At 43.6% G+C, this 14,037-nt stretch overlaps 1 protein-coding gene across 1 annotated transcript; it reads right to left on the bottom strand.

The window, feature by feature from the left end:
- Positions 1–6,700: 6,700 nt before the first annotated feature.
- On the bottom strand, positions 6,701–13,488 carry LOC112261155 (protein shisa-like-2A). Its single transcript, XM_024436487.2, has 3 exons — positions 13,136–13,488; positions 10,336–10,472; positions 6,701–9,333 (listed from the first exon to the last, which is right to left on the bottom strand). Exons 1-3 carry the CDS (start codon positions 13,315–13,317, stop codon positions 9,158–9,160), a joined length of 495 nt encoding a protein of 164 aa, XP_024292255.2. The 5' UTR covers positions 13,318–13,488; the 3' UTR covers positions 6,701–9,157.
- Between the last annotated feature and the right edge of the window lie 549 nt (positions 13,489–14,037).

Genomic DNA, 14,037 nt, shown 5'->3' with positions numbered 1-14,037 from the left:
TAATATTTATTCTGTACATAGATATTATAGTCAATCACCACATTCATTATATTCATATTTACATATGGAGCCTCTAGTTTAAAGGAGATCTTATGCTTAGTATGTTTAATGGTTGTCTGTATTTCATACACGAAGAGGCCACTTTCCTGAATATTTAAAGGGGCAATCTACAGTTGCTAGATTCATTTTTGGACATTTTAAAGTAATGATATAGTACCATTTAACTCTAGAAGAATATGACTTGAAAATGCCTCAGGAGCTTAGTTTTACCCCCATCAGAACCCAAAATATAAGCTTGTTTTACTCCAATAATGTTTGTAAACAATGTAAATGTAAACAAAACACATATATCCTAATGACATTGTGAAAACTTCAATTTTGATGTCATGGATGGTCAGTCCCTGCATCCATAGCTCTAGGAATTTGAGTGATTACGTTTCTTCAGCTCAACCCCCCGCTTTTTACCCGAAACGGGTGGAGACAAACAATTAGATTTGGTTTCAACTGCTAGATTGGCCCTTTTTAAAGGAGGTAAGATGGAGGAAAGAATTATGACCCTTTATGGTTGGTTACAAGCGTTTCACCATGTTTTTAATGAGATTGTCCCTTACATGCAGTTGTTATTGAAGGGTGATTTTTGTGTTGAAATAAAGTACTTTGTGTGCATCACAGGTATGCTGTATGGCCAAAAGCATGTGGACAAGCCTTTAAATTAGTGGATTTGGCTATTTCAGCCACCAGCCACACCCGTATGACGGGTGTATAAAATAGAGCACACCGACATGCAATCTCCATAGACAAACATTGGCAGTAGAATGGCTATACTGAAGAGCTCAGTGACTTTCAACGTGGCACCCTCATAGGATGCCACCTTTCCAACAAGTCAGTTTGTCAAATTTCTACCCTGCTAGAGCTTCCCTGGTCAACTGTAAGTGCTGTTAGTGTGAAGTGGAAACGTTTCAGAGCAACAACGGCTCAGCCGTGAAGTGGTAGGCCACACAAGCTCACAGAATGGAACCGCCAAGTGCTGTAGCGTGTAAAAATCCGTCTGTCCTCGGTTGCAACATTCACTACCGAGTTCCAAACGGCCTCTGGAAGCAACATCAGCACAATAACTGTTTGTTGGGAGCTTCATGAAATGGGTTTCCATGGCCGAGCAGCCGCACACAAACCTAAGATCACCATGCGCAATGCCAAGCATCAGCTGGAGGGGTGTAAAGCTCGCCACCATTGGACTTTGGAGAAGTGGAAACACGTTCTCTGGAGTGATGAATCACGCTTCACCGTCAGGCAGTCTGACGGAGAAATCTGGGTTTGGCGGCTGCCAGGAGAATGCTACCTGCCCGAATGCGTAGTACCAACTAAAGTTTGGTGACGGAGGAATAATGATCTGTGGCTGTTTTTCATGGTTCGGGGCTAGGCTCAAATGTTCCAGTGAAGGGAAATCTTAACGCTACAGCATACAGTGACATTCTAGATGATTCTGTGTTTCCAACTTTGTGGCAGCAGTTTGGGGAATCCTCTTTCCTGTTTCAGCATGACAATGCTCCCGTGCACAAAGCGAGGTCCATACAGAAATGTGTTGTTGAGATGTGTGTGAAATAACTTGACTGGCCTGCGTAGAGCCCTGACCTCAACCCTATCGAACACCTTTGGGATGAACTGGAACGCCGACTGCGAGCCAGGCCTAATCGCCCAACATCCGTGCCCGACCTCACTAATTCTGTTCTGGCTGAATGGAAGCAAGTCCCCAGAACAATGTTCCAACATCTAGTGGAAAGCCTTTCCAGAAGAGTGGAGTCTGTTATATCATCAATTCTATATTAATGCCCATGATTGTGGAATGAGATGTTCAACAAGCAGGTGTCCACATACTTTTGGTCATATAGTGGAGAAATCTATGATTTTGTTTTAAGATTTGGACTGGTGTGGACCAACCAAATGTGGTCTTGTTTTGGGGCAGAGCTCATTAAAACAAGGTTATTACATATTTCTACCTTTTTGTGTACATATTTATTAAGGATCACCATTTAGTTCTGCCAAGGCAGCAGCTACTCTTCCTGGAGTCCAGCAACATTAAGGTAGTTTATATAGAACAAAAATACACTGCTCAAAAAAATAAAGGGAACACTTAAACAACACAATGTAACTCCAAGTCAATCACACTTCTGTGAAATCAAACTGTCCACTTAGGAAGCAACACTGATTGACAATAAATGTCACATGCTGTTGTGCAAATGGAATAGACAACAGGTGGAAATTATAGGCAATTAGCAAGACAGCCCCAATAAAGGAGTGGTTCTGCAGGTGGTGACCACAGACCACTTCTCAGTTCCTATGCTTCCTGGATGATGTTTTGGTCACTTTTGAATGCAGGCGGTGCTTTCACTCTAGTGGTAGCATGAGACGGAGTCCACAACCCACACAACTGGCTCAGGTAGTGCAGCTCATCCAGGATGGCACATCAATGCGAGCTGTGGCAAGAAGGTTTGCTGTGTCTGTCAGCGTAGTGTCCAGAGCATGGAGGTGCTACCAGGAGAGAGGCCAGTACATCAGGAGACGTGGAGGAAGCCGTAGGAGGGCAACAACCCAGCAGCAGGACCGCTACCTCCGCCTTTGTGCAAGGAGGAGCACTGCCAGAGCCCTGCAAAATGACCTCCAGCAGGCCACAAATGTGCATGTGTCTTCTCAAACGGTCAGAAACCGACTCCATGAGGGTGGTATGAGGGCCCGACGTACACCGTGCAGGACGTTTGGCATTTGCCAGAGAACACCAAGATTGGCAAATTCCCCACTGGCGCCCTGTGCTCTTCACAGATGAAAGCAGGTTCACACTGAGCACGTGACAGACGTGACAGAGTCTGGAGACGCCGTGGAGAATATTCTGCTGCCTGAAACATCCTCCAGCATGACCGGTTTGGCGGGTATGTCAGTCATGGTGTGGGGTGGCATTTCTTTGGGGGGCCGCACAGCCCTCCATGTGCTCACCAGAGGTAGCCTGACTGCCATTAGGTACCGAGATGAGATCCTCAGACCCCTTGTGAGACCATATGCTGGTGCGGTTGGCCCTGGGTTCCTCCTAATGCAAGAAAATGCTAGACCTCATGTGGCTGGAGTGTGTCAGCAGTTCCTGCAAGAGGAAGGCATTGATGCTATGGACTGGCCCGCCCGTTCCCCAGACCTGAATCCAATTGAGCACATCTGGGACATCATGTCTCGCTCCATCCACCAACGCCACGTTGCACCACAGACTGTCCAGGAGTTGGCGGATGCTTTAGTCCAGGTCTGAGGAGATCCTTCAGGAGAACATCCGCCACCTCATCAGGTGCATGCCCAGGCGTTGTAGGGAGGTCATACAGGCACGTGGAGGCCACACACACTACTGAGCCTCATTTTGACTTGTTTTAAGGACATTACATCAAAGTTGGATCAGCCTGTAGTGTGGTTTTCCACTTTAATTTTGAGTGTGACTCCAAATCCAGACCTCCATGGGTTGATACATTTGATATCCATTGATCATTTTTGTGTGATTTTGTTGTCAGCACCTTCAACTATGTAAAGAAAAAAGTATTTAAGAAGAATATTTCATTAATTCAGATCTAGGATGTGTTATTTTAGTGTTCCCTTTATTTTTTTAGAGCAGTGTATATTACATGACATACATTTCATGTCACATTTCACAACAGGTAGTGTTTGCCCTCAGGCCACTACTCTACTACCACATACCTGCGTAGGATACATCACTGTGAAGAGAAAGACATTCATACATTTTCCATAATTATGCATTTCTGTATAGTACAGATCAGGGACCCATAATCCTGTTACCTGATTTACATTTTTGGGGAAAACGTTGCATAAAACAGGGAGATTTTTACCGTAATTCTGTTACCAAACGTTGCATAAACAGGGAGATTTTACCGTAATTCTGTTACCAAACGTTGCATAAACAGGGAGATTTTACCGTAATTCTGTTACCAAACGTTGCATAAACAGCGAGATTTTACCGTAATTCTGTTACCAAACGTTGCGCAGTTCTTCCAGTAAATATGTTTTTATGAAATATTTGTTCAAAGTAGTCATTGTGCATAGAGTTGTATGGTTTGTTAAACTTTTAAATCAATGGTTTTTGTGTGGCATCTATTTTAAAAGTGTGAAATTAGATTTGAAAAACTATGTAAATACTTTTCATTTGATACCAGAATGTTTTCTTTATTTATATTTTTTTATTAACTAGGCAAGTAAGTTACAATGATGGCCTACACTGGCCAAACTCTTATGACGCTGGGCCAATTGTGCACCGCCCTATGGGACTCCCAATCATGGCCGGTTGTGATTACAGCCTGGAATTGAACCAGGGTCTGTTGTGACGCCTCTAGCACTGAGATGCAGTGCCTTAGACTGCTGCGCCACTCGGGAGCACTGGGACCTCAGACATCCCACACAAAATGGGTTGTGAACTCATTTGTATATTTTAGCCATTCATTCACCCATGTCTTCTGGTTCATGGTTTGCTTGTAAAATACACCTTGTCCACTAGAGGGCTGTCTTTTACCACTTAGAACCCTTAGTAGGTTGGTTGTCATAGAGATAAAGCTCAGAAGCCATTTGGTTGCTCCTGAAATGGCACCCTATTCCCCATATAGTCAACTACTTATGACCAGAGCCCTATTTATTTTAACCTTTTTAAAAATCTTTTTTTAACTAGGCAAGTCCGTAAAGAACAAATTCTTATTTACAATGACTGTTTACCCCGGCCAAATCCAAACGTGGACGACGCTGGGCTAATTGTGCGCCTCCTTATGGGACTCCCAAACCCGTCCGGTTGTGATTACAGCCTGGAATCGAACCAGGGTCTGTGGTGACGCCTCTAGCACTGAGATGCAGTTTCTTACACCGTTGCGCCACTTGTGAGCCCTGTGACATCAGACATCCCGCTGCTCTCATGAAAAATGGGTTGTGAACTAATTAGTATATTTTAGCCATTCATTCACTCATGTCTTTCCTGTCATTACTAGTCATGATTCGACCAATCGGGGATTGTCATTGGCTGATAATGGCAGCCAACTTGTCATTGCAGCCATTCCTGGACTCCCCTTTTCTACTGCACCGTTATAATTGAAATCATAGTACCATGATGGTCTTCTTCACTACCAGTCATAGGCAATTAATGTACCGTTTTCCCAAGACAACCCCTTTCAACATCTAGGCTACATTCTGTAACCTGAGGCGCTGATAAATTCTCCATGTTGTTGAATGTCTTCCATGCTGTTACATGGCTCCCTCTGGGGCTGAAAAATGACATCTGATTGACACTCATGCAGTCTTTGATCACGTTAGGCCTGCAGTACAGAGTGTCAGGTCTGGACACTTACCGTTTTACCCCAAAACCCTGCCTGAGAAAAATACTGCTGTTTTGTGAAATGACATCCTAGAGAGAAGCTATAGGAGTCATCAGAAGAGAGACCGTGGAATCTGAAAGCCTTCGGTTACCTTCCACACAACAACTAATCAGTCAAATATCAAGAGGTTTGGCTCATCTGACGAAATTGTCAGTTTGCTAATGTGTCTGGATACTGAAAGAATTTGGCATGTTTGAGTAGATGTTAACAGTCAGATGGGTGCGAGAATAGGCTAGAGGGGTGCGAGAGTAGGCTAGAGGGGTGCGAGAGTAGGCTAGATGGGTGCGAGAGTAGGCTAGAGGGTTGCGAGAGTAGGCTAGAGGGTTGCGAGAGTAGGCTAGGCTAGAGGGGTGCGAGAGTAGGCTAGGCTAGGGGGTGCGAGAGTAGGCTAGAGGGGTGCGAGAGTAGGCTAGAGGGGTGCGAGAGTAGGCTAGAGGGGTGCGAGAGTAGGCTAGAGGGGTGCAAGACAATTAACTGAGAAAGGGCCATGGGGTTGATTTGGCTTTGATCGTTTACATCAATCAACTCAGATTTTTTGCCAATAATTGGGAAAATATCAGGATTAGGCTTCCTGTGTAAACAGCCTTTGTGCTGCAGTATGTTTGTGGATGAACAGGAGAAAATACTGACTTGTGAAGATTCTCATTCCCAGACACCTCCTCCCAAATGCGCAGAGAGCCTGGTGGACCAGAGAGTCAAACTTGGCCTTCGTTAGCCAGTACAGAGAGCCGGGAGAAACTCCCAGCGCATACCGTAAGGCACTGGTTTAAACCAATTATCTCCCACAACACCTTCCCCTAACCCTCCCCGTACGCTAGCACACCACAAGCACAGAGCCACGCCTCGCAGTCTTGTGATTTGCTAAAATTAAATTCCTATTAGAATTCTATGGTCACGCACACCAACTTTTGATTGGTTGATATCCCAGGCCTATATGCACTGTGCACAATAGCCTGAGGACGAGGTTAGTGAAGATGCAGAAACATGCAATATATGTTATTGTTAGTGAACCTCGATTAGCATCACATAACGCATCACGACATGTTTATGATTATCACCCAACAGGGTGTAAAAAGCACGGAGTCACAAAGAATAATAGGAAAGAGTAGTAAAAAAAAAATCTACTTTAGGAAGTAAATGACCACTCGACTGAAGCTAGATTAGCTAGCTGAAGATATTTTTATTTTAACTTGGCAAGTAGGTTAAGAACAAATTCTTATTTACAATGACGGCCTAGGTACAGTGGGTTAACTGCCTTGTTCAGGGGGCAGAATGACAGATGTTTACCTTGTCAGCTCGGGGGTTGAATCTAGCGACCTTTCTGTTACTGGTCCAATATTCTAACCACGGCTACCTGCCGCCCCAATATATCCATACTGTTGATGATGATCCCCTGGGTAAAAACTGATTGAGTTAACACTGTTTCCATGTCATTTCAACAACAACAACAAATCAATGTGACGACGTTGAATCAATGTGGAAAACTGATTGGATTTGCAAACAGTCATCAACGTCATCAACACACTTTATAATGAAGGGAAAAATGGTAACCATGCTCATGTTACTGTAGCTTCAACCTATGTGTTACTGCAGCGTTCTCAAGATAAGTATGGGGTTATGGGGGATGACTTTGTTCTCGCCCCCATTTATCTTCACCTGCGATCGATCGCTTCGTTTGTGCGGTCCTCTCTTGATGAAGATAATATTTTTTTGGAGCTGTCTTCTCAAGGACTGTATTGAACCATGTGTATGAGAGAAATAATGGACATCTGTCTACTCCTTCTTCCCTGTTATTGACTCAGTGCTTTAATCACACTGTTTTTATAATGAGGGGAATGGGGAAGAAGTCCGGACAACGTAGTTGTAGGTGCAGGAGAATAGAAGATGAGATGTTTGATGTCTCGGGGCTCTTTTCAATCCGCGTTGTGGGAGTTCAGATTTACAACGTGATTGAAAATGTAATGTTCCAGATTTTAACGGAAACTGTATTCACGGTAAACTCTGCGCATGTCGGCTCAGTCGAAAATTACCTTTACATTTCTATTGTGGAATCTGTAACGCTTCAGGTTCACAGACTGAATAGAGCCCTTAATTGTGGTTGGAAATGGTGACGTCATCAACACTGAGTGGCAGAATGGTTTTACTCTCTTCATTCCTATGTTCCTCTTTATCCAGAGGCATATATGGAGATTATGTACATAGATACATACAGTATATATAATGTGTATATACTTTATGTACATACACTGTGTTTTGCTGTTCATGTTGGAGAGGGTGAGCTCCAAACACCCCCGATCTCGTCAACAGTTGTCCCGTTTTGAGTTTGTTTTATGTAACCACATGGAGGTGTTGTCAGAGCTCCGTGCTCTTGGATAGCTTATGTAAATGTTTTATTGATATAGCATCTGCTTCTCACACTTTTTTTCAAATGTGTATATAAAGAAATAGTTTGTTTTTATAAAGCACTTTGAATATTGAAAGGTCACATGCATTTATTTTTGTAAGTACATTTGAATGTGTTGTGCACTCAGCCACACACTTTAATATATTGAGAAAACATCAAACTTGGTGCCTGCTGTGATAACACACCATAAAGGTGCAACATCTTTCCTCTTTGACAAGTTACTCTCTATTTGAAGCATGACTAACAAAGAAGTGACTCACACAACTGATGCCTCATGGCATTCAGCCATTGTATATGGCAAATTGGCAACACAATGACTTTGACCACATGAATTAAAGTGTTTCTGAACATGGGGACAGCAGCATGGACAGCGGTGGAACATAACATTCTATAATCTCTGCCATGATCAATGCTGAATTTTGAGAAAATTCAACATGACAGTTCAACATGCAATGTTTCAACAAGCAATTTCATGTATTTTATATTATAGCAGACATGACCTTTTTAAAGTTGAAATCCACATAAGGGCAAACGACGCCACTGTGCGCGCCAGCACATTTGTTATTGTTTTTGCTGATGAAACCGAGTTGTGGAGTGTCCAGCATCGTGAAAATAAATAATTACAGTACGTACGCTGTTGGTCTATCGCGCGCGTGGAATGATGATGTCAGAGGGAGTGACTTATTTGTTGTTGTAATATCGCAAAAGGACGTGGCAGTTTTACCGTTATGGATTCCACCTTCAACGTTTTGAAAACAGGGGCCAAGTTAAGATAACTGGAAGTCTGAGGCTTTCTGTTTGTTATGTGTTGTACTATGTCTGATTTACTTCCTTATCAGTTCTATTGGATGCAAAATGTTGTAGGCACTTGTTGTCCCATTGGCAACATTCTCAACCAAATAAACATTTCACACACAGACACGTAGACGATTGAAAACAAGAAGGTGAAGAATCACACAAACTGTCAACGTTGAAGTTCAGTAAATGCTGGTTTGAGGAGCTTGTTATCTGAGAGTGTCTGTCTTGAAGACACACGAGCTTCTGTTAAATCAGACAGTTAAAATGGATTTCTCAACACAAAATAATGAATGAAAATATTTCCCTCTGTCCTTTCTCTTGCTTCATCAAACAACATTGGAATACAGAGGTGAGGCAAGACAGACAATATGCTTCGGCTCCACAGTTGTCCAGTGTGACTTCTGTCTTTCTGTTTTTTAAGTTTATTTTCATCAACAGAAAAAAAAGAAGCTCAACTGAAATGTTTCTAGAGTGGGTTAACCAGCCAACTACTGTTTGAACATTGACAAACATTACCTCCTAAGCATCCTACAAAGTGCCCTCCATATTAAGAGCACTACGATGGGCCCTCCATGTTGACGGTGGTGACGAAGCACCTCTGGAACAATCTCTCAGGGTCGGGTGGCTGGTTGTCACAGTCCAGCTTCCTGCTGAAGAAGTGCTTCCTGAAGCCCTGAGGGCCGATGGACGGTGCTGGGCCGGAGTGGCTGGGGCCCTCGCGGGGGTCCAACCCTGGAATACCGAGACACACACGCAAGCACACATGCACGCACGCACGCACGCACGCACGCACGCACAGACACACACACACACACTCACTGCAGCTGTACTTGTTCATTGTGAGATAGAAATGTGTGTTTTTGCAGTCCTCTTTTTTTATTCCCAACCAGACATCACAAGCTGGCCCATCATTATGGTATGTCACAAGCTGGCCCATCATTATGGTATGTCACTAGCTGGCCCATCATTATGGTATGCCACAAGCTGGCCCATCATTATGGTATGTCACTAACTGGCCCATCATTATGAAACCAGACATCACTAGCTGGCCCATCATTATGGTATGTCACTAGCTGGCCCATCATTATGGTATGTCACAAGCTGGCCCATCATTATGGTATGTCACTAGCTGGCCCATCATTATGGTATGTCACTGGCCCATCATTATGGTATGTCACAAGCTGGCCCATCATTATGGTATGTCACCAGCTGGCCCATCATTATGCACCAGCTGGCCCATCATTATGGTATGTCACTAGCTGGCCCATCATTATGGTATGTCACTAGCTGGCCCATCATTATGGTATGTCACTAGCTGGCCCATCATTATGGCCACTGTCATCATTAGCTGGCCCATCATTATGGTATGTCACTAGCTGGCCCATCATTATGGTATGTCACTAGCTGGCCCATCATTATGGTATGTCACCAGCTGGCCCATCATTATGGTATGTCACTAGCTGGCCCATCATTATGGTATGTCACTAGCTGGCCCATCATTATGAAACCAGACATCACTAGCTGGCCCATCATTATGGTATGTCCCAAGCAAGACAATAATGATGATATGTCACTACTGGCCCATCATTATGGTATGTCACTACTGGCCCATCATTATGATATCTCACTAGCTGGCCCATCATTATGGTATGTCAGTAGCTGGCCCATCTTTATGGTATGTCAGTAGCTGGCCCATTATTATGGTATGTCGCCACCTCTGGTCACTTGTGTTACCTGGTGGTCGTAGTGGCAGGCCGTTGTCAAGGCGACTGGGCTTAGTGGCGATGAAGAGGTAGCAGAGGACACAGACTGTGATGAGGAAAGCCAGGAGGACCACTGCTGCTATGGACAGTCCTATCAGAGCCCCAAAGCTGGGGAGGGAGGGAAGGAAGGGGGGGTGAGGGGGAGAGGGAGGGAATGGAGAGGGGTAGAGAGAAGGGAAGAGGAGAAAGAGAGATGAGGAGAGAGAAAAAAGAGGAAGAACACATCAAAAGAGAGTGAAAGAGCGAGTCTCAACATCAACAGTGAAGAGGTGACTTCGGGAGGCTGGCCTTCTAGGCAGAGTTGCAAGGAAAAATACATACCTCAGACTGGCCAATTAAAAAGAAAAGATTAAGATGGGCAAAAGAACACAGACACTGGACAGAGGAACTCTGCCTAGAAGGCCAGCATCCTGGAGTCGCCTCTTCACTGTTGAAGTTGGGACTGGTGTTTTGTGTGTACTATTTAATGAAGCTGCCAGGTGAGGACTTGTGAGGCATCTGTTTCTCAAACTAGACACTCGAATGTACTTATCCTCTTGCTCAGTTGTGCACCGTGGTCTCCCACTCCTCTTTCTATTCTGGTTAGAGCCAGTTTGCGCTGTTCTGTGACGGGAGTAGTACACAGCATTGTACGAGATCTTCAGTTTCTTGGTAGACTTAATTTCTCAGAACAAGAATAGACTGAAGAGTTTCAGAAGAAAGTTCTTTGTTTCTGTCCATTTTGAGTCTGTAATCAAACCCACAAATGCTGATGCTCCGGATACTCAACTAGTCTAAAGAAGGCCAGTTCCATTGCTTCTTTAATCAGAACAAAAGTTTTTAGCTGTGCTAACATAATTGAAAAAGGGTTTTCTAATGATAATTTAGCATTTTAAAATGATAAACTTGGATTAGCTAACACAGCGTGCCATTGGAACAAAGGAGTGATGGTTTCTGATCATGGGCCTCTGTACGCCTATGTAGATATTCCATTAAAAATCATCAGTTTCCAGCTACAACAGTCATTTACAACATTAACAATGTCTACACTGTATTTCTGATCAATTTGATGTTATTTTAAATGGACAAAAAATGTGCTTTTCTTTAAAAAACAAGGACATTTCTAAATGACCCCAAAGTGCTTCGAGAGACTAGTCAAGGATCATATCACCGGCCACCCTAGACTCACTTCAGTTTGCATACCGCCCTAACAGGTCCACAGATAATGCAATAGCCATCACAGTGCACACTGCCCTATCCCATCTGGACAAGAACAATACCTATGTAAGAATGCTGTTCATTGACTTCAGCTCACCATTCAACACCATAGTACCATCCAAGCTCATTATCAAGCTGGAGGCCCTGGGCCTCAACACCACCCTGTGCAATTAGGTCCTGGACTTTCTGACGGGCCACCCCCAGGTGGTGAAGGTAGGAAACAACATCTCCACCTCGCTGACCCTCAACACTGGGGCCCCACAAGGGTGCGTGCTCAGCCCCCTCCTGTACCTCCCTGTTTGCCCACAACTGCGTGGCCATGCACGCCTCCAACTCAATCATCAAGTTTGCAGACAACACAACAGTATTGGGCTTGATGACCAACAACGATGAGTCAGCCTACAGGGAGGAGGGGAGGGCCCTCAGAGTGTGGTGTCAGGAAAAACACTGCAACAGCGCCTCTTTCAACCTCAGGAGGCTGAAGAAATTTGGTTTGTCATCCAAAAGCCTGACTAACTTCTACAGATCCACAATCGGGAGCATCCTGTCGGGCTGTATCACAGTGGTACGGCAACTGCTCCGCACAACGCATCACCGGGGGAAACTACCTGCCCTCCATGACACCTACAGCACCCGATGTCACAGGAAGGCCATAAAGATCATCAAGGACAACAACCACCCGAGCCACTGCCTGTTCACCCCGCTATCATCCAGAAGGCGATGTCAGTACAGGTGCATCAAAGCTGGGACCGAGAGATTGAAGAATAGCTTCTATGTCAAGGCCATCAGACTGCTAAACAGCATCACTAATTCAGAGGCTGCTGCCTACACTGAGACTCAATCACTGGCCACTTTAACAAATGGATCACTAGTCACTTTAAACAGGAACTTTAATGCCACTTTAATAATATTTACATATCTTGCATTACTCATATCATATATATATACTCTATTTTATACCGCACCTTGCCTATGCTGCTCGGCCATCGCTCATCCATATATTTATATGTACATATTCCCATTCACCCTTTTAGATTTGTGTGTATTAGGTAGTTGTTGGGGAATTGTTAGATTACATGTTAGATATTACTGGACTGTCGGAACTAGATGCACAAGCATTTCGCTACACTCATAATAACATCTGCTGACCATGTGTATGTGGCCAATTATATTTGATTCGATTTGATTTGAAATGTCCTTCCAATAAGGTTAACCATTTCCCATGATCAATTTGAACTTTTACACATTTTCATGTTGGATTTTAATTGAGGTATTTATCACCTTCCATAAGTTTGGCATACAATAGCCTATAGTTAATAAGATCACCATAACTCCAGTGTAAACCAATTGAAATGTGAAGATCCTATAAATCTGTTATCAGTATCCTAAATAAATCCTTAATTCTAGTGTATTAATTGTGTGCGCTTTGCTGTATAATTATGATCAACAACGTCTCTCATCTTGTGGTTTCTTGAGATAAAATAAAGCATCATAGTCTACCATTGTAATAACCCTACAAAAACTATGTCCAAAAAGCACACCATCATAAAGACTAGTAAAGATCCCTTACGTACCTGAGCCACCACATGTATCCATACTCATAAGGGAAAAAACTGTTGGGATCATCACAGCAATACTTGATATCGTTAAATCCGCAGCAGAATGTCGCGCTCGGATCGCTCCCTTCTTTAGGACATGAAGAGCCATTCATAAACACATTCTCTGCGCTATAGTAGCTTGTGCACTCCGAACTCATGCTGGTAGAAAACACACTCTTAGGGAGAAGAGTCAGAGAGATGATTTCCTTAGATGTTTAAAGGTCTCATTGTAATTCTATCCACATAAGTGTCCCTTGCTCTGCTGAAAAGTGCAAAACATTTATTCCAAGGATTCCACTGAAATGGGACGAAACTTTGCACCTCAACATATCATTTAGAATTCTAGAGTACCCCTCCCATCTCTCTCTCTCTCTCTCTCTCTCTGTCTCTCTGTCTCTCTCTCTCTCTCTGTCTCTCTGTCTCTCTCTCTGTCTCTCTGTCTCTCTCTCTCTCTCTCTCTCTCTCTCTCCAACAGTGAAGAGAAAAACTGGATAGGAGACAAGCCATATCTCTACAAAAGTGGACTAATTCATTAAATCCTATCTAATCCATTTTTATCTTGCTTTGATGTCACAAACATGAAGGCCACATTTTGTTTTCTTAAACTTTCTTAATAAGTAGACTGACATCCTTAGCCAGGTTGCCGTGTCTGCTCAGCTATTTCATTCCACTCCTTGTGCTCCGTGTCATTTGCCTTTGGAATGTTCACACTAATGGTACCTAGACTATTACATAATCCATTCAAGCTTGAATTGAACGTAGGCGGTTCGCATGAAACATGATTGATGCAATCAATGTTAATACAGTAATATGAAAACCTTAAAAGAAAGAGTGCCCTCCACTTCATGTGTAGATACATTATTGCATTGAACATGTCT

Source organism: Oncorhynchus tshawytscha, linkage group LG10, assembly GCF_018296145.1.
Source record: "Oncorhynchus tshawytscha isolate Ot180627B linkage group LG10, Otsh_v2.0, whole genome shotgun sequence".
Lineage (NCBI taxonomy): Eukaryota > Metazoa > Chordata > Actinopteri > Salmoniformes > Salmonidae > Oncorhynchus > Oncorhynchus tshawytscha.
This window is presented reverse-complemented; position numbering and strand designations above follow the sequence as displayed.